We start from the raw sequence: 19,703 nt of genomic DNA, 5'->3' as shown, positions 1-19,703 counted from the left end.
ATTGAACGTTTTATATGTTAAACTGTACCTGCTGTACACCGCCTCTGGGTGAAACCTCTTCATAAGGGTGGTTAATAAATCCCAATAAATAAAATACTAGTAGATTGTGAGTCAAGTAGGGACAGTACCAGTACCTGAAAAAAGAACATTGTAAACATTTTTTAAACACTGAAAATAAAAAAAGGAAAAGAAAACACTTCTCAGAGACTTTTCCTTTCTTCTCTTTCATGACTTTACAGCAGTGTTTTGCTTAGAGCTGTCTTTTTTTTTTCTCTTTCCTGGAGAACAGACAGTGGAGGAAAAAAAGAAAACGTTGCCTGGTATAGGTCCGAAATGATGCAGCACTCCTCGAGCTTCAAATGCACGCGACCCCCGGCCGGGGCGCGAGCGAGCGGCGGTTCCCAATCTACACTCTCCCCGCCCAATCCCTGACATGTTCCCTGTGACGTCACGATGCCTCCTTTTGTGCGCTGGATTAAGAAAACGGAATCTGCCGCCTCCGAATCCCAGGGCGCGCGCGCGCCGGGGCCGAGCTCCCGCGCCACTGCTTGCTCCTTGTCCTCGCAGGTAGCGGCCACCAGGCGGCCGCGTGCCCACCGTGCGGGTAGGAGGCAGCGCACTGGTGCCCGCGCGCTCGTCCCCTAGTCACCCCTTCCCCTCGCGCGCTTGTACATTGCGAGCCTTAGCGCGCAGCCGTGGGCCCGGGAGAGAGGAGCTGGAATCCCTGGAGCTGCGTTGCCCTGCAGGCGCGAGCCAAGCGACAGCAACAGGAGCAGCAGAAACGTGCGAAGGGGCTCGCGTGCAGCCGTCTAGCACCGGGGCTTCCTTCCACTCCGGCAGCCCTGGGGTAGCGAAGCACCCGGCAGAAGAGCAGCAGAGCCTTAGTCGTCACCATGGAGAGGAGTAGGGACCGGGAGGGAAGCACGTCTTCCTCGTCGTCGGTTTCTTCTCGTGCCTGAGGGGGGACTTTGCCGGCTGCTTGTTTAGAGGGAGGGGTTTGCTGCCCCCGAGACCTTAAGACATTAAGAGACCCGACTGTAGAAGATGACTTGATTCGCTGGCTGCCGTGCCTGCTCTTTCGCTTCTCTAGCCATGGCTGGGATGACATGCCTGCTGGTTGCCTTGGTCACGGGGGGCTGCAGCAGCCCGGCGGCTCCCCGTCCTCCTCTGGCGGCGGGACTCGGGCTGCTGCTCTCCGCCGCCCTCAGCGCCTCTTCCCCGGGTAAGGGACAGCAGCACCGTTCTGGCTTTAGATGTTGGAGGGTGGGGGGGAAACGGGCATCCAGCTTCTGTTTTCATACTTGAACCCCTTCCCCTTAAAAGGCTTTCGACTTTTTAACCAGATCTTCTTGTGTTAACAATTGGAACCCGGAGGCTTAGGTGATAAACAGTAAAGAAAACGGCTCAGCTGGTAGATGATGATGTCATCTGAGCCCCCTCTAGGTAATGTGACATCTTGACTCACAGTTTCCTGTCTTGTCTGCTGCCTTCCATCTGGATCAGATTATGCACTTGTGCATAGAAGGCTTATTGGCTCTTATGTAATTGCAGCTTCAGATTGAAATGCGTTTGTTCTCTCACTTGAAGTTTGCCCATTAGACCCCCCCGGGACCCAAAAGCCTGCTTGCCCTCTTCTTAGGACCAGTGCAAGGGTGTTAAGTGCCCTGGGTGAATGTTCAACCTTGTGCCTCCCTCAGCTTCAAGATTGCTAGGCGTTCCCCACCCCCTGTAGAGTTCGATATACTCAACAATCACCTCAGTGCCACCCGTACCCAATCTTTAAAAAATGTATAATTAGATCACACGTTTAAATATTAAACTTTATATGCACCTAATGATGTCGGCTTCCAAAAGCCATTTACCGTGGTAAATGTACTATTTGAAATTCCTACTCATCCTATGTGTAAAAGTACAGGTTGATGGTTCTTTGCATTTTTTTGTGGTTGTCAGAAATATTGCGTTGCAGCCCTTCTCCAAGCTGCTGCCCTAGGCTACCTCCTAGTGTTGCCTAATGGTCGGGCTGGCCTTGCCTCTTCTAAAGTTTGCCCCCATCTACTACAACTTGCCTTTTTATTACAGTGCTTCTCTGTTGTTTTCTCTCTCACAGGGAGTAAATTTCTACTCCCAGTGAAACAGTCGTATTACCAAGATGCTTTCTCTCTGAGGATACTTTAGAAAATGATGATATTTTGTCCCCTTACCTTACCTTGTTCTTTTCTAGTAGGTATATCTATGTATGTTCATCTAGATTATCTATGGATTCCAGTTTTCCCTGTAATGTCATCATAACTTATAAAGGTCTTGATTTTTCTGTTAATTTTCATAGAAACCATGGTGTTGCATCAAATGATTTCAAGGGAGGTGTGAATCCTAAAGAGATTCTATTTCAGTACATAAGATCAAAATCTTTTTGGTAACAAGAAATGAGTGAAGCATGAGACTTGTATAGAAGCATGATTATATCCAAGGGTTATGTTTAAATATTTTTTCAACCACGTTATCTGAAAGACCAGTTCAAAGGATAATAGCTCAAAGGAATTTGCTTTTTGTTCCGATTATTGTGCCTTCTGTCATCCATGTATAGTGAAACCTCTACAGGAGGTACAATTGGTTGGGCTCTGTGAATTGAATTCCATTTTTATGTAGTCTGTTGCTTATGAAACAGTAGATTTTTATACTATTCTTCATGTACAGCGAGACAAGAAGGCCTAATATAGCAATGTCATAGTGCTACATAGTAATGAGATGAAAACATGCAAATGCATTTAACACAGCTCATTACCTTGTACATGCTATAACGTAACTAGCAGTGAACATCTCTCCCCTAATTCTATAAAGTTGTGTGCTCAAATTTTCCTCTAGCACACAAAAATTTGTGCATGCAACTTGTAGAATAAGATTGGTTGTGTGTAATTTAGTATAATTTATAGCTGCTTATTGGCACATAATATGAGAGAGGTTTTGATAATAATTCTAAGTGATGTGTTGTTAAAAAAGAGAAAACACTACCTCTAAAGGGAAACAATTAGCTGTGTTCATCATTACATCCTCTAAAGGTAATTGGTGTTGAACCTTGGTAGGGTGCTAGGGAATCAGGTATATTCCCTGGTCATTAGCACTTAAGTTTGGTGTTGCCTGAGAGCTGGTCTCGTGTGAGTGTTAGCTATGAGAATTCTGTGTGTGGGCAAATGGTGCTACAGTTCATCAGTGCTACATTTTCTCAATACATGTAACAAATGTTTGAGGTTGGATGTTTGCTTCCTTCCAGATTAAAAAAAAAAAAAAAAAAGCAGCAACATAATTACTGAAATGTGACATCTACAGTGCTTCTATTGTGTTTTGGTGTTGATTAACTTCTAGCAGGAAAATGTTCTGGCTTCTCTAGAACAGAGAGTGCTTAATAGTCCTCAATATGTATTTGGCCTTGGTCTCAATGCATGTTTAGTACAGCAAAATAAATGTGTTTGGTCAAAAGCAGCTGTTGCTTTTCCAAAGAAAACCAACTCCTACAACTGCATGCTCCTATATTGCTGATGGTGCTTTTCCAAAGGGCACAGCTCCAGGTCTGACATTCAGGATTGTCAAGCAGTGGGGTACCTTTGGAAGAGTGTTAATGACCTTTACATAGTAACATAGTAGATGACGGCAGAAAAAGACCTGCACGGTCCATCTAGTCTGCCCACGATAAACTCATATGTGTATACCTTACCTTGATTTGTACCTGTCTTTTTCAGGGCACAGATCGTATATTTCCCGCCTCCCAACCACCAGTCCCGCCTCCCATCACTGGCTCCAGCACAGACCCCGTATAAGTCTGCCCTCCCCCATCCTAGCCTCTCAACCACCAACCCCTCTAAGAAGAGGGGGGGGGGGGAGTTATCAATCTGCTTTTGGGCAATGACCCATGCTATTAGCCCTTTAACATGACTTACAGGGCTTGAATGCTGGGTTTCTTGCCCTAAGAGTTGTATTAAATAAGTCACCCTGTGCTACATAGTAATGAGATGAAAACATGCAAATGCATTTAACACGGCTCATTACCTTGTACATGCTATAACGTAACTAGCAGTGAACATCTCTCCCCTAATTCTATAAAGTTGTGTGCTCAAATTTCCCTCTAGCACACAAATTTGTGAATGCAACGTGTAGAATAAGATTGGTTGTGTGTAATTTAGTATAATTTATAGCTGCTAATTAGCCTTAACCAATTATTGACTATAACTGGTTAATTGGCAGCTATGCATGTAACTACTACTACTAATTATAATTTCTATAGCGCTACTAGGCATATACAGCGCTGTACACTTGTAACTGCTCTTAGTCGGTATTCTATAAGTTGCACACTCAAATTCCAGAGTTCAAAACATCTAGGGAGTGTGGACCCGAGAGAGGCATGAGGGGGTCGTAGTTATGTAGATTGTGGAATTCCTTACCAGAGTACAAATTTGGACAGTTTTGGGTTATGTGCAGTTCCGTAAAGGATTGAAAACGTATATTTTCAATAAGTACTTGAATGAATAATTCTGTAGGACTTTCTTGACTTTACAGGTATGTTCTTGGATTTATTTAACCTGCCTAGATTTAGTATTGATATTAGTGGGATATAAATACCTTGAATAGAATAGAACATCAGGCAGTTATGCGCATGGGTTATAGAATGCTAGTATTTTCATGTCTAACTAGCATAAATGTGGACTCATCTAGTCTTCTATAATGGCAGCTGTGTGCACCAACTGCAGTACAGAGATACCGCTAGTTGGTGACTCTGGTGGTAAATCAAGGTGCGGTAAAAACTTGGCTTTTATGGTACTGTAACCTAACCTAACACTGGGGTAACTTTATGTTCTGGTTTCAAGATATAAACCTATAACATATATAAAAACCGTTGAATATTTCTCATTTATCTATTTTTTTAAATTGTTTTTTACTATGCTGTGACCCAAATATACTGTGCTTAATTATTATAAAAGTGCTCAGTGAAGTGCATATTACTCAGGCGAGTCAACTGGAAAAGTAATATGTCTCAATAAACATCATCGCACTTGCACCCTCCCTCACCTCCTGTAGCTTATATGCTAAGTTTAACGCTACTATAATTTAAAAAATACTTAGCTGCAGGCGATGTAATCCCTCTATAGCCAGTTGTGATTCCATCTCCGCCCAATTAAATTAACCAAAACCAATTCTGCTCACCCTGTTAAGTCACCAATATGAAAGATATCATACAGAAAGGAAGAAAGACAGCATGTTAAAATTTCAAGAAAAAAAAGAAAATGTCCATCCTCCTATTTTTTTCCGTTTTAATCATGATTGATGACAGCACCGTTGAAAATTTAAATAAGTCAGAGTGTGCTCTAGTGCTGACCCTTAGCAGAATCTTGTGCATGCATCACTATGATATGTGCACTGTGTGTATATAATATAAGCATGAACTAAAGGTGAATTTTATAAACTAGGGGTTGGTGTTGTTTGCTTACTTCATAAGGCAAGAATAAATACATCAGCAGTGAAGTCAGGTACACTAAGTAAAGGTATCTCTGCCACAATGAGGGGTCCTGAAAAATGGCTTGCGGTAGTGTAGGCGTGGGGTTTCAGCGCGTGCCAATCCATTTTTCAATGTGCCTGTAAAAAGGGCCTTTTTAAAATTTTAGCTGAAAATGGATGTGTAGCAAAATCAAAATTGCCACTCGTCCATTTCGGGTCTGAGACCTTACCACCAGCCATTGACCTAGTGGTAAAGACTCACATGTTAACCAGGCGGTAATGACCCATGTGCATCAAATGCCACTTGTAGCATGCCTGAAAATAAATTTTTTTTTTCGGACGAGTGTATCGGACATGTGCCAAAAATGAAATTACCGCAAGAGCCACGCAGTAGCTATGCGGTAACTCCATTTTGGCGTGCACTGGGTGTGAGTAGACGCTTATATGTGGCTTAGTAAAAGGGCCCCTTAATTTATTATCTAAGAGGTCCAAGGTTGATAGCGGTAGCGCCGGCTTGGTGTGCAGTGATTTGGCCTTACGGCCGGGCTTCCAGTGCCAATTCCGGTGCTAGAAAATATTTTTAACATTTTTTGTGCTTGGGGCATGCCTGACAGTTATTGGGCAGCATTGCGCACTGCCCAGTTAATGTCAGGCTACTGCTGGAGCCCCTACAGAGGCAGTAAGGTCTCCTCCAGGAAATGGCTGCGTGGAAAGTAATTCCGTCACCACAAAAGGCTAGATGCGAGTCCAGCAGAACCTTAGCTTTCTTTTTCCTAGCCTTTTCACTCTGGAACTGCCTTCCAAAAACTATTAGAATAGAAGAGTCCTATATTCATTTCCGTAAGTTTCTGAAAACGTATTTGTTTCAAAATACGTTTGATAATAATCTGGGATGAAAGGGAAAAAACAGACAGAATGAATATGTATTAACTAGTAATATGTTTAATTATATTTTTGGTAGGGATGGTTGTCTATTGTCTATATATTTATTAATTTGGATGTTAGTGTTTTGCAGTGCTTTTTTATCAAATGGATTTCTTATATGTTTTTAATATAAACTTTAGTTATTATGATGTAAACCGTTCTGTTTTGCGAACGCAATAAGAAACGGTATAGTAAATAAATAAATGATAAACGATAAAGTATGTAACTAACTGCACGACCATTTCCTTATTTAAAAGAAAAAAAAGTGGTGGATGTAAAAGGGAGACGTGGTGCAGAGGAAACCTGAACACCAACGCCACCACAGTGCCCCTTTTACTGCTGTTTGGTAAAAGGAGCCCTAGGTAACGGGATTAGAGGGCAGTGGGTTAGAGGGAGATCATTGAAATTCCACCTTGAAAATGTTTGTCTTCAGGTGGAGCAAAGTTGAGGATGAAGGAGCTTGGTGTATTACACGGGGAGTGATTTTCATAGCTAAGACCTTGGGGTAAAAGTGAGCTCAGGTGACATAGGAACGAGGCCTGTGCTAAGCATAGGATGTAGGAAGAAAGGATGTGGTGAGAAATGATAGAAGGAGGGAGAGGGGCAGGTAAGCAGGACCTCAGAACACCAGGAGTCATCTCAGTGGCGTAGCCAAGGGTGGGCCTGGGTGGGCCCAGGCCCACCCAATTTGAGCTCAAGCCCACCCAGTAGCAGCACACCTATGATGTGGCTACCAGAGATCCCCAAGCCCCACCAGCCGAAAACTCCCAACAACTGTCCCTCCTGAATACCTTGTAAATAGAAGATCTTCTATAGAGGGGGATAGATCTTGGCCTGCAGCGAGCAGCGACTGACACATACTGTTCACACCAGCCCCACAGCTTTCCCTTTGATGTATTCCTGCGTATTGGAAACAGGAAGTTGCATCAGAGAGAAGGCTGTGGAGCCAACATGAGCAGTGCGTATTAGTTGTTGTTCGCTGCCAGTGAAAATCTGCTATTTAAAAGGTATGCAGGGAAGGGGGGATGTTTGAGAGACCATATCGCATGCAGGCAAGAGAGGGAGAGATCAAATCACTCGTTGGACAGGGTGGAGTTCTGCCCACCTATCTTGGGCCCAGGCCCACCCAAAATTGGGTGTCTGGCTACGCCCCTGAGTCATCTTATGTGGGAGCTAGAATCTACCGGAACTGGTAAAGGAACAGACATGCGGAAAGAAAAGAAGTTGACTAGGCCATGAAAGTAGATGGGGTGAGGAGTGATTATAGTTTAACTCAGGCCACCATGCTTAATCATTTTCAGAATATAAACTAACCATTAAACAGCAGCACTCTGCCATTGCCAGCATTCTTGGGAGCTTGTTTTGCTGATAAATACATCGATTCAGCTGACATGATGGTTCGGAAGAAACATCATCAGGGTCTCCTCTCCCTACTCAGGAAGACCCAAAAACAGAGAGGAGCGTTTCTCATTTAAGAGCCTTTTGAAATATGAATATAATATGCATTTTCTTTGATGTCAGGGCCTTGGCTGAAAGACATACTGAACTTCATAGGAGTAACTTGAAAGATGCTGTACATGATGTATTTTGAATGAATGTCCTCCAAGGCCAATATGTGATTGACTTAGAATTATGTGGAGTTTTGGAAGTCAGGCTCAATCCACATATATGCATAATATTTACTTTACGGAAGTCTTGAGGAAGGATTTATGGAATTGAAAGATTACTTTTAGTGGTATGTATTTGAAAGTGGTGGGGGGGGGGGGGGTCAGTCTCTTCTTTGCATAGGGTTTGATGTTAGGCTTTGATATGGTGAGGTCTTTGGGCTTGATTTAGTAAAATGTGTTATCCATGTTAAAATGCACTAACACCTTTAACATGCAGTATTAGTAAATAGGTCCCAAGGCATATGATGTCCAATGGATCAAAGGTGTTGGGCAAACAGGGTATGCCTAATACTGACAAACTGGAATCACAGCAGGCAGTGGAGCTGGTTCTAAGTCAGAAGATCAGATCAAGGGAGAATTGGATAGAAAGATATGAATAACCAGAGGAGCAAGACAAGGAATCAGGCAGGCAGGAACAGAGCTTCAAGAAGTTCATTGAAGCATAAGGGAACTTGAGCCCCAGAGGGGTTTAAATATGTTATCTAGTCAGAACTGGTCCTTGCTGAATCACTGGGCTAGCACAACTCCACTCCTGGAGTGACACAAGTAGGTCGGGTTTTCAGGATATCCATAATGAAGATGCATGAGTTAACTGTGCATGCATTACTTCTTCTGTATGCAGCCCTATTCATGCATATTCATTGTGAATACCCTGAAAACCTGACCTGCCTGTGGCACTCGAGGACTGGAGTTGCCTGTTCCTGGATTAGCAGCTGGATATAAATTTCAGGAGCAGATGGCTGGTGTGAGTTTATTATAAGGACTTGAATATAAGCGTTGCCATACTGGGACAGACCATGCAGCTCAGTATCTTATTTCCAGCTGTGGCCAATCCAGGTCACAAGTACCTGGCAAGATCCCAAGAGAGTAAAACAGATTTTTACTGCTTATCCTAGAAATAAGAAGTGGATTTTCCAAAATCCATCTTAATAATGCCTTATGGGCTTTTAGGAAATTATCCAATCCTTTTTTAAACCCTTCTAAGCTAACTGCATTTACCACATTCTCTGGCAACAAATTCCAGAGTTAATTGCTACTATCTATCTTTATTGTGTGCCCCCTAGTCCATGTATTTTTGGAAAGAGTAAACAAGCAATTCACACCTATCCATTCCACTCAGTATTTTATAGACCTCCTCATATCTCCCTTTAGCTGTCTCTTCTCCACGCTGAAGAGGCCTAGCCTCTTTAGCCTTTCCTCATATCATTTTTGTCACCCTTCTCTGTACCATTTCTAATTCTGCTATTTATTTTTCGAGATGCGGTGACCAGAATTGCACTCAGTATTTGAGATGCAGTCACACCATGGAGCAATTCAGAGGTATTATAATATTCTCATTTGTGTTTTGTATTCTATTCCTTATAGGGCCACTTAGGCAGCTAAAGATTGGCTGGGAATATCAGGGGCCTTTTTACTAAGCCGCGTGGGTGCCATGTTCGACAATTTGGAATTACCGCCCAGCTACCGTGTGGCCCAGGCGGTAATTTCATTTTTTACATGTGTCCGCTACACATGCTGGAAAATAATTTTTATTTTCCAACACACGGCGCTAACCGGGCGGTAAAAGGCATTGTACGTGTGTAGACCATTACCGCCCGGTTAACACGCGAGACCTTAACACTAAGTCAGTGGGCGGCGGTAAGGTCTCAGACCCAAAATGGACGCGTGCCAATTTTCATTTTGACGCACATCCATTTTCGATCAAATTTTAAAAAGCCATTTTTTACAGGTGCGCTGAAAAATGGATTTGCACGTGTCCAAAACAAGCGCAGGCCATTTTTCAGTGCATCTTAGTAAAAGGACCCCTCAATGTGATTTTATTCTGGTGATGGAATGGGATGCTTGTTCACACAGTGACAATATAAAAATCCCATGGTGCATACTTTACCTAAGAATAGTAATAGTAATCTTAGGATACTGCTTAATTTCAGTCTAATTTGACTTCATGGAGTCCCAACGTAAACAATAAGATATAGTGCAAAAAATATTTGCGCTAGTCATAGTGAAACTGAGATCATTTTTTCCTGGTTATTTGGGTCATTAAGAAAGTTCATTTCCCACCTTCTTACTGGGTATCACATCGAAGACTGGAAGTAGTGTAGCATAACTCCTTAGGGGACAGAGCTGCTAGTAAGGGCCTCCCAGTTTGTTTGAGACTGGTATGGGTCAATCCTTTATTTTAGGAACTTCGAGTCCTGTTATTACAGGTGGCAACAGCTTTTCCCCTAGGAATGCCTAATACAGCAGTATGGCCCCACATCCTTCCTATAAATTTTCCTAAAGACTGATTCTTAGAGAGGAATGAAATAGATCTGGGATATCAAAGGTAGTGGTGAAGTTCAGTCTCCCACATTTCCCTCTTTTTTCTGATTTCTGATTAGGTTATATGCTCTACTAAGCAAGGACTTTCTCTTCTGCATAGTCCTACGTACTGTTTAGGTCTAGGAGTGGTGCAGTACAGTTACATAACTTACAATGGAAAAAATATTAGTGGTAATATAGGGCCTGAAAGTACTGAGCTCCTAAATTTATGTTCTTAACGCCTATCCTGCTTATAATCGAACGAGAAAAACGCCCAAGTTCCGACCTAAATCGGGAGATGGACGTTTATCTCACAAAAACGAATAAAGCGGTATAATCGAAAGCCGATTTTTGGACGTTTTCAACTGCAATCCGCCGCGGATGCGGACAAAGTTGATGGGGGCGTGTCAGAGGTGTGGCGAAGGCGGAACTGGGGCGTGGTTATCTGCCGAACAGAGATGGGCGCATTTCACCGATAATGGGAAAAAAGTATGCGTTTTTAGCTAGAATTTAGGACACTTTTCCTGGACCCTGTTTTTTCACGAATAAGGCCCCAAAAAGTGCCCTAAATGACCAGATGACCACTGGAGGGAATCGGGGATGACCTCCCCTGACTCCCCCAGTGGTCACTAACCCCCTCCCACCACAAAAAATGAAGTTTCTCAACTTTTTATTTTCACCCTCAAATGTCATACCCAGCTCCTGACAGCAGTATGCAGGTCACTGGAGGAGTTGTTAGGGGGTGCAGTGGACTTCAGGGCAGGTGGACCCAGGCCCATCCCCCCTACCTGTTACAATTGTGCTGCTTAATGCTTATTAGTCGTCCAACCCCCCCAAACCCACTGTACCCACATGTAGGTGCCCCCCTTCACCCCTTAGGGCTATAGTAATGGTGTAGACTTGTGGGCGGTGGGTTTTGAGGGGGATTTGGGGGGGCTCAACACACAAGGGAAGGGTGCTATGCACCTGGGAGCTCTTTTATCTTTTTGTTTGGTTTTGTAAAAGTGCCCCCTAGGGTGCCCGGTTGATGTCCTGGCATGTGAGGGGGACCAGTGCACTACGAATCCTGGCCCCTCCCACGAACAAATGCCTTGGATTTATTCGTTTTTGAGCTGGGCGCTTTCATTTTCCATTATCGCTGAAAAACAAAAACGCCCAGCTCACACATTGTTGAATAAAACATGGGCGTCTATTTTTTCCCAAAATACGGTTCGGTCCGCCCCTTCACGGACCCGTTCTTGGAGATAAACGCCCATGGAGATAGGCGTTTTCGTTCAGTTATGCCCCTCCATGTTTACTAAGGGGCGCGTTAGTGGTTTTAATGCGCGTAAATGATTTACGCGCGTTGAACGCTAACACGCCCATAGAAATGTATAGGCGGGTTAGCGTTTAACGCGCCTTAATTTTACAGGTGCATAGTAAACATGCCCCTAAATTAGGCTCATAAATTTGTGTCCAAGTTTCAGCTGAAAATTCATCTTAATTTAGGAACTTAAAAGTTATTCTCATAAATTTATGCCTGCCATTTATTTGCCTAGATTTGTGAGCCTAATGCTGAACATCAGTGCTATTACCTTCTTCCCCCCCCCCCCTCCTAAATCCTGCTGCCACCCACTTTTTATGCTTCTAAATTTAGGAGTTTAGTGAAACTTTTAGTAAAAATTTATAGACTCAGCCCTAGTAAATTTTCAAAGAGGCCAACTTATGAGCACAACTCTCAAACTCTCCTGTTTAGTAAGCTGTGCTAGCGGCTGTAGACAAAGCCCATTCGCTTTGAACGGGCAGTGCCGGAATTGCCGTGCGGCTTAGTAAACATGGGGGAAAGTCAGGAGCATAAATCCTTTGCATTTCAGTCCCATAGTGGGGCCCTTTTACAAAGGTATGGGAGGGCTATGTGTGGGTACTGTGTGCCCAATTGGTACTACTGCCAGGGTAAGCGCGTGTTCTTGGTGGCAATTTCAAGTTTGGCGCATGCCAAATCCCACAGTAGAAATTAATTTTCTATTTTCTACCATGGGAGGGGGGGGGGGGGTGCATTCCTGATGGTAACTGGCAGTGCACCCACGACATAGTTACTGCATGGGTAGTGCATGAGCCCTAATCGCTAGATCAATGGGTGGTGATTTGGGCTGTAAATAGGCACACGCTAGTTTTAATATTAGCACAGGGCCATTTCTTGGCCCATTAATAAAAATAGCCTTTTTCCCAGCCGCGGTATAAGATGCCCCAGCATGCCCCTAAAAGATGTGCCCACACTACTGCAGCTTTTTAAAAGGACCCCTTTGCAAATTTTGCTGCATGATCCAAAGAATTTGCATGCTTTTCTCTAGGTTAAGTTTCGCTTATCAACCCCCCCCCCCTCCAACAGTTTACAAATCCTGCTTTATTATTAAGATTTGATAAAAGTAATGGTACTTTGGCACTCTCCCCAGTTTCCTGAAAAGGAACAGGCTGTATAATCTCAACACCATTGTTTTGGTGAAGATAAACAATGCAGAAAATCAAGCTATGATGTCACAGTCATTATTGTCTGTGTGATAGTTTCCTTCATTATGATAGAACCAGAATTTGCTTTCATGCAACCATCTCTGAATTTACTAATTTTGTCCTCAGGGGAAAATGTAGCATTTCACGACTTGTTTCCATAGCGTCCCACAGATCAATCCAGAGACTTGTGGGTTGTGTCCCTCTACCAGCAGATAGAGAGAATCTCCGAGGTTTGCTATATGTGGACCTGTGCAGCCAAGTAAATCTCAGTATTCTCTCTATCTAGCAGGTGGAGGGAAATCATTTGCAGCTCTGGTTTGATCTGGCTACTGGTGTCCTTTGGGCCTAGTTTAGCACAGTCAGGGGTTGAGGGGCTGTTTGTAGCTTCTGGTGTACACCTGGTGGTGCCAGGTCCCTCCCGGTCTCACCCTACCTTTCCTCCGTCGCCTAGGGCTGTGGCCTGATCAGGTGTTTGCTTTCTCTCCTGAGTAAAAAAAATAGGTAAGCGTCTCTTAAGAGACTTTGTTTTTGTTTAATCATACGGAGGAGCTAGACGGGCTACTACCGCGTCTGTTTGACGGACAGGTGTTTGTGGAGCATGTCAGTGCCTTCTGAAGTGGCTAAGCGCTGCTTCTGGTGTGAGGACCGGAAAGCAGCGTCGGGGGAGTGTGAGTCGTGCCGCCATCAGCCCACAGCGGGTGTTCAGCGTGACAGGGGTTCCCCTCAGGCGTCCGGTGAGTCGGAAGCGCAGGGGATAGTTTTGGTGGTTTCCTCGGGCAGTTAGTGCAGCGCGCGTTGGTGGGCACCGTTTTTTCCTCTCAGGCACGACCAGCTCCGCACGTGGCGGTTGACAGGAGGCACAGCGCGCTTCTGTGACACAGGCTCTGATGGAGGAAAGAAATTTAGAGGGAGCAGGGGAGTCCCTTTCAGTTCCTTTTTCTCCAGATTTTGTTTTATTAATGCACAATGCCTTTCTTCTGAAGAGGTCAGGAGCTTCTCTTCAGGCAGCCCTGTCTCTTCCTCAGCAAACTTCGGTTGCTGCAGCCTCTCAGTCTTTCCTGCCAAAACGTCCCTGGGTGGAGATTTTGGATCCCGAGGAACTATCTGACACAGATGGCCCGATTTTGTCTCCGGGCTCTCCCTCAGAATCATTGGATTTGGCAGATGAGGTCACCCTGCCTTCTGAGGAGGGGGATAACGCCTTTTTTGCAGGGAAGACCTTCCCTCCCTGATTATTAGGGCTTTTGAGGTTTTGGCCATTTCACCCCCTGAGTCGTCAGGGGGAACAGGTCCGGTGCCCTCTATTATGTCTGGCACCAAATGCCCACCTCGTTCCTTTCATATGCATGAGGCCATGAAAATCCTTATTTCAGCGCAGTGGGATACGCTGGACAGTGGGCTTAAGGTTGCTAGAGCTATGTCATGTCTTTAACGCGCTGCCTGCTGCTGACTTAGACTTGCTGAAAGTTCTTACGGTGGAGTCATTAATCACAGCGGTCACTAAGAAACCACTCTCCCTGTGGAGGGTGGCATGGCGCTCAAGGATCCTCAGGATCATAAGTTGGAGACTTGCTTGAAGCTGTCCTTTGAAGTAGCGGCCCTTTCCCTGCAAGCTTCAGTTGTGGCTCCTATGTGACGCGGGCATGCTTATTGTGGGTACAGAAAGCCTCCTCTCCGAGGACCTCATGTTTGTTTTGTCGGCCTTAGAGTCTGGTTTAGCCTTCCTTGAGGATTTTCTTTATGATCTTTTGAGGGCTTCGGCGAAGGAGGTTTCCCTAGCGGTCACCGTTCATCGCTGGCTGTGGTTGCGACATTGGCTGCAGAAGTGGCCTCTAAGTCACGGCTGGCAAGGCTTCCTTTTAGGGGAAAGCTTTCGTTTGGGACAGACCTAGAACAGATTGTGAAGAACCTCGGTGACTCTAAGGCTAGTGCCTCCCGGAGGACAGGTCCAAATTTCTGCGGCCAGCAGGACCTAGACCTAAGTTTATAGGGATCACATCGTTACCGTCCAGGTCACGGGGCCTCTTTTCAGAGAGCAAGGTCTTCTTAGAGACCTCAGCCCTTTCAAGGTGACAGGCGGGCCTTCCTTTCTGGTAACAGAAACACACCGCAGCCAGGTCCACCCATGATGGGGTCCTGGTCCATCTCCACCCGTTATTGGGGGCAGGCTGGCCCTATTTGGTGGAGTGGACCAGGGTAACATCCGATGGTTGGGTCTTGGAGGTTATCAGAAACGGCTACAAGTTGGAATTGGCTCGTCCGATAGTAACTTATTTCTGGAATCTCCTTGCAAATCTCCCACCAAGGTGCGGGCAGTTGGGTCACAACCCTCCTCAACTTACAACGACTGGGAGCCGTCCAGCCCAGCAGAAAGAAGGGTGCGGTCAATACTCCATTTATTTTGTGGTGCCAAAAGGCGGTTCTTTGCGAACCGTCCTAGATCTCAAGTGTGTCAACAGGTCCTTAACGGGTTTGGCATTTCTGCATGGAAATCCTCCGCCGGTGATTGCAGCGGTATAGCCAGGGGAGTTTTTGATGTCTCTCGATCTCAAAGAGGCCTATTTACACATTCCAGTTTGGTCTCCCCACAGGAGCGTTTTCTTCTATTTCGCTTTGCAGTGCTCGCTCGTCATTTTCAATTCAAAGCGATGCCCTTTGGCCTAGCCACAGCACCTTGGACTTTTTCCAAGGTCCTTGCCTTAGTGGCGGCCTATCTCAGAAATGAAGGGATTCAAGTCCATCATATCTAGACGACTTGCTTGTGCGGACATCTTCTTTCGAGGAGAGTCGATGGGCAAGCGACGGAGTGGTCGGGTTGCTTCAATCGCTTGGTTGGGTGATCAACTTCCCAAAGTGCAGCCTTACGTCCTCCCAGATGCTGGAATACTTGGGAGTGTGCTTCGATACCCGAACAGGGATAGTTTCTCTTCCTTCAGCTCAAGCGCAGCGGTTGCAGGGTCAGTTGCGAGCTCTCTTCCAAACTCCAAACCCGCGGTCTTGGGACTATGTACAAGTTCTGGGTTCCATGGCCTCCACCATGGACGTTGTAAAGTGGGCCAAAGCTCACATGCGCCCCCTGCAGTGGCACCTTCTAGCCGTTGGTCTCCTCTCTCAGAGGATTACGAGGTTTGGGTGCCATGTTCGGACCCGTCTGTACACAATCATGCACTGGTGGTTCATTCAAAAGAATCTGGTGTCGGGCATTCCTCTGCAAACCCCGGAATGGAAGATCGTGACCATGGATGCGTCGCTATCTGGTTGGGGGGCTCATTGCCTCCAAGAGACGGCCCAGGGCATTTGGACCTTGACGGAGACGTCTTGGTCCATCAACCACTTGGAGTTGCGGGCAATTTGTCTGGCCCTTCGGGAGTTTCTGTCTCTTCTCCGTGGTTGTCCAGTTTGAGTTCTCTTGGACAATGCGACGGCCAGTGCATTTTTTGTAGAAAAAAACGTGCCGGTACTCATTATGGGTGGGGGTCACCACATATGGCTCCACCCCTATGATAGCCACACCCACATTAGCCACACCCCTTATATCAGCCATGGCGCATATAAACAGACATCAATGAAAATATACTAGTATAGGAGAAAAACAATAACTTGTGATATTTTTTTTCATTATAAATCATTTCTGTAAGATGTTACAGCTCCAGTATACCCAGTGCAAAATAAGACAACAGATGTAAATTCTCAAATTGGACAAATTCCAAACACTAAAATGAAAATAAAATAATTTTTTTCTACCTTTGTTGTCTGGTGACTGTTTTCTATCCATACTGGTCCAGGTGTCTGATTCTGCTGCTCTCTATCTGTTCTCCATTTCCAGGGCTTCCTTTCCATTTATTTCTTTACTTTCCTCCTTTCTTCTTCCATGTCCAGCATTTCTCCTCTCCTCCCCGCCAACCCCTCCATCCATCCATGTCCAGCAATTCTCCTCTATCTCCTGCTCTGCTCTCCTCTCCATCCATTTCCAGCATTTCTCCTTCCTCTCCTGCATCCCATCCATGTGCATCTCCTTCCTATCTTCCCTCCCCTCCATCCATGTCCAGGCATGTCTCCTCTCCCCTCCCCTCCCATGTCCAGTGATTCTCCTCTCTCCCCTGCCCTCCTCTCCTATCCAAGTCCAGCAATTCTCTCTTCCCTGCCTTCCCCTTCCATCCATGTCCAGCAATTCTCCATTCTCCTCTCTCCCCTGCCCTACTATCCCATCCTCCTCCATGTCCAGTGATTCTCTTTTGCCCCCTATCCTCCCCCTCCCTTCAATGTCCAGTGACTCGCCCAGCCTCCACCTGCCCCCGAGATCATTCAAACCCCAGCCCCATTTGCCCAGCCCCCCAGCCCCCCTTGCCCACACACACACCCCCCCAGCCCTACTTGCCCACACACACCCCCAGCCCCAATTGGCCACACTCCCCCAGCCCCAGTTGGCCACACACACACTCCCTAGCCCCACTTGTTCACCCTCCCCTGCTCGCTCCCTGCTGTTTGCACCGATCCCTGTCTCGTAAAACTTATTTTTTCACGAATCAGCAGACTGAAGAAATAAAACAAACAGCTGACAGGCTTGCCTCCTTCGAACGCGTCGGCCGCTTCCTTTCCCTGTATTCTCAGCGCGTCCCGCCCTCGAGGAAAGGAAATGACATCAGAGGAGGGCGGGACGCGCTGAGATGCAGGGAAAGGAAGCGGCCGACGCGATCGAAGGAGGCAAGCCTGTCAGCTGTTTGTTTTATTTCTTCAGTCTGCCGGTTCGCGAAAAAATAAGTTTTACGAGGCAGGGATCGGTGCAAACAGCAGGGAGTGAGCAGGGGAGCCCCAGAAAAAAGGTGCCGGTACGCCGTACCGTCGCGTACCTGCACAAAAAAAGCACTGGCGACGGCGGTCACTTACGTCAACCGTCAGGGGGGCACCAGGAGTGCACCACTAGCGTGCGAGGCGGCCCTGATCTGCCGTTGGGCAGAGACTCATCTCTCTCTCTTGATGGCGGCTCATATAGCGGGGTCACAGAATGTGCAAGCGGACTTTCTCAGTTGCCACTAGTTGGAGCCAGGGGAGTGGACACTCTTCCCTCTGGCCAATCAGATAGCTGCCCGTTGGGGGATGCCAGTGATGGACTTAATGGCCACCGCATTCAGTGCGAAGGTTCCCCGTTTCTTCAGCAAGGGAAGAGAGCTGGGCTAGAAAGGCATCGATGCTCTTCTACAACCTTGGTCCAGGGTTCTGCTCTATGCTTTTCCCCCGTGGCCTATGGTGGGCAGGTTACTGACTTGCATTGACAGTCATCCCGGTCGAGTGATCCTGGTGGCCCTGGATTGGCCCAGACGTCCCTGGTACGCGGATATGGTCAGGCTCCTGTTCGATCGTCCTCTCCGGCTCCAGGTGCAGGACGGTCTCTTGCTGCAGGGACCAGTCATGATGGAAGATCCCTCCTCCTTTGGTCTTTCGGCCTGCCCTTGAAAGGGCGAAGTTGAGAAGGAAAGGGTATCTGGACGTGGTTATCGCTACGATGCTTGAGGCTCGGAAAAGATCCACCTCGATAGCTTATGCTAGGGTGTGCCGTACCTTCGATTCGTGGTGTGCGAGTTCGGGATTGTCAGCGGTTCGACTTCGGTATCGGTTATCCTTGCGTTTCTTCAGGAGGGTGTACAGAAATTACTCTTGTTGAGTTCTCTTAAGGTGCAGGTGGCAGCTCTGGCATGCTTTAGAGGCCGGCTTCAGGGTGCGTCGATCGCTTCCCACCCGAATGTGGTTCATTTTTTGAGGGGCGTAAATTGGTTGCGTCCTCCGCACGTGCCAGTTCTGCCATCCTGGAACCTTAATCTAGTTCTCAAAGCACTTCAGCGTCCTCCTTTCGAACCCTTATTGGGGATTACGGTTAAAGATCTTACCTCGAAGGCGATTTTCCTAGTAGCCATTACTTCGGCTTGGAGAATTTCAGAGTTGCAGGCTCTTTCTTGCAGAGATCCCTTCCTGCGTTTTACGGAGGCAGAGATATCGATTAGGACAGTTCCTTCGTTTTTGCCCAAGGTGGCTTCTCATTATTCATTGGGGCAGTGTCTGCATTTGCCGACTTTTCACCGGGAAGAATTATCCCGAACAATTCCGGGCTCTTCTCAGGTATTTGGAGGTGACGAATGAATTTCGTCTTTCTCACCATCTCTTTGTCCTTTTGAAGGCAGTAAGAAGGGTCATATGGCCTTCCAAGGCCACATAGCCCATTGGGTGCTGGAGGCCATCACTTCGGCCTACGTGGCATTGGCAAGCAAGCCCCTGCATAAAGTCATGCTCATTCTACGTGAGCTCAGGCTTCCTCCTATGCAGAGTCCCGTTTGGTTCTCTGGAAGATATCTGCAGAGCCACTACATGGGCTTCGGTCCATACGTTCACTCGTCATTATCAGGTGGATGTGCAGCTTGGCAGGATGCGTTGTTTGGCTCGTTGGTGATTTCTTCCGGGTTGGGGGTGTACCCGTCCTACTTGAGGACTGCTTGGGTACATCCCACAAGTCTTTGGATTGATCTGTGGGACGTTGTGGAAGGAAAAATTAATTCTTACCTGATAATTTTTTTCCATTAGTCCCAACAGATCAGTCCAGAGGCCCCCCCCCACCTGGATTACTGTCTGCGGTTTTGTTTCGGGTTGGTTAGTTTTTTCGGTTTTCGTTGTTCTGAATGTTCCTTCGTTTGATTAAATAATAAAAACAAATAATTTGGAAGTGGTGGAAGTATGTTGGGCATTTGGTCTGACAAATGTCAGGAGAGTTTTCATTGTTCTATTGTTTTCATTCCACTGCTTTGGTATCGTTCACACTGAGGTTTACTTGGCTGCACAGGTCCACATATA

General features: G+C 46.3%; 1 protein-coding gene across 1 annotated transcript in view; it reads left to right on the top strand.

Annotated features, from left to right (window-relative positions):
* The first annotated feature begins 800 nt into the window (after nt 1-800).
* The window catches only part of KIAA1549 (KIAA1549 ortholog), a 227,335-nt gene continuing 208,432 nt past the window's right edge, over nt 801-19,703 (top strand). Inside the window, exon 1 of the mRNA XM_030214742.1 lies at nt 801-1,222. Coding sequence (XP_030070602.1) covers nt 1,093-1,222 — 130 coding nt within the window. The 5' untranslated portion in view covers nt 801-1,092. The remainder of the gene's footprint in view (nt 1,223-19,703) is intronic.

Source organism: Microcaecilia unicolor, chromosome 9 (assembly GCF_901765095.1).
Source record: "Microcaecilia unicolor chromosome 9, aMicUni1.1, whole genome shotgun sequence".
NCBI lineage: Eukaryota > Metazoa > Chordata > Amphibia > Gymnophiona > Siphonopidae > Microcaecilia > Microcaecilia unicolor.
The sequence above is the reverse complement of the archived record's forward strand: the minus strand, read 5'-3'. Positions and strand labels throughout refer to the sequence as shown.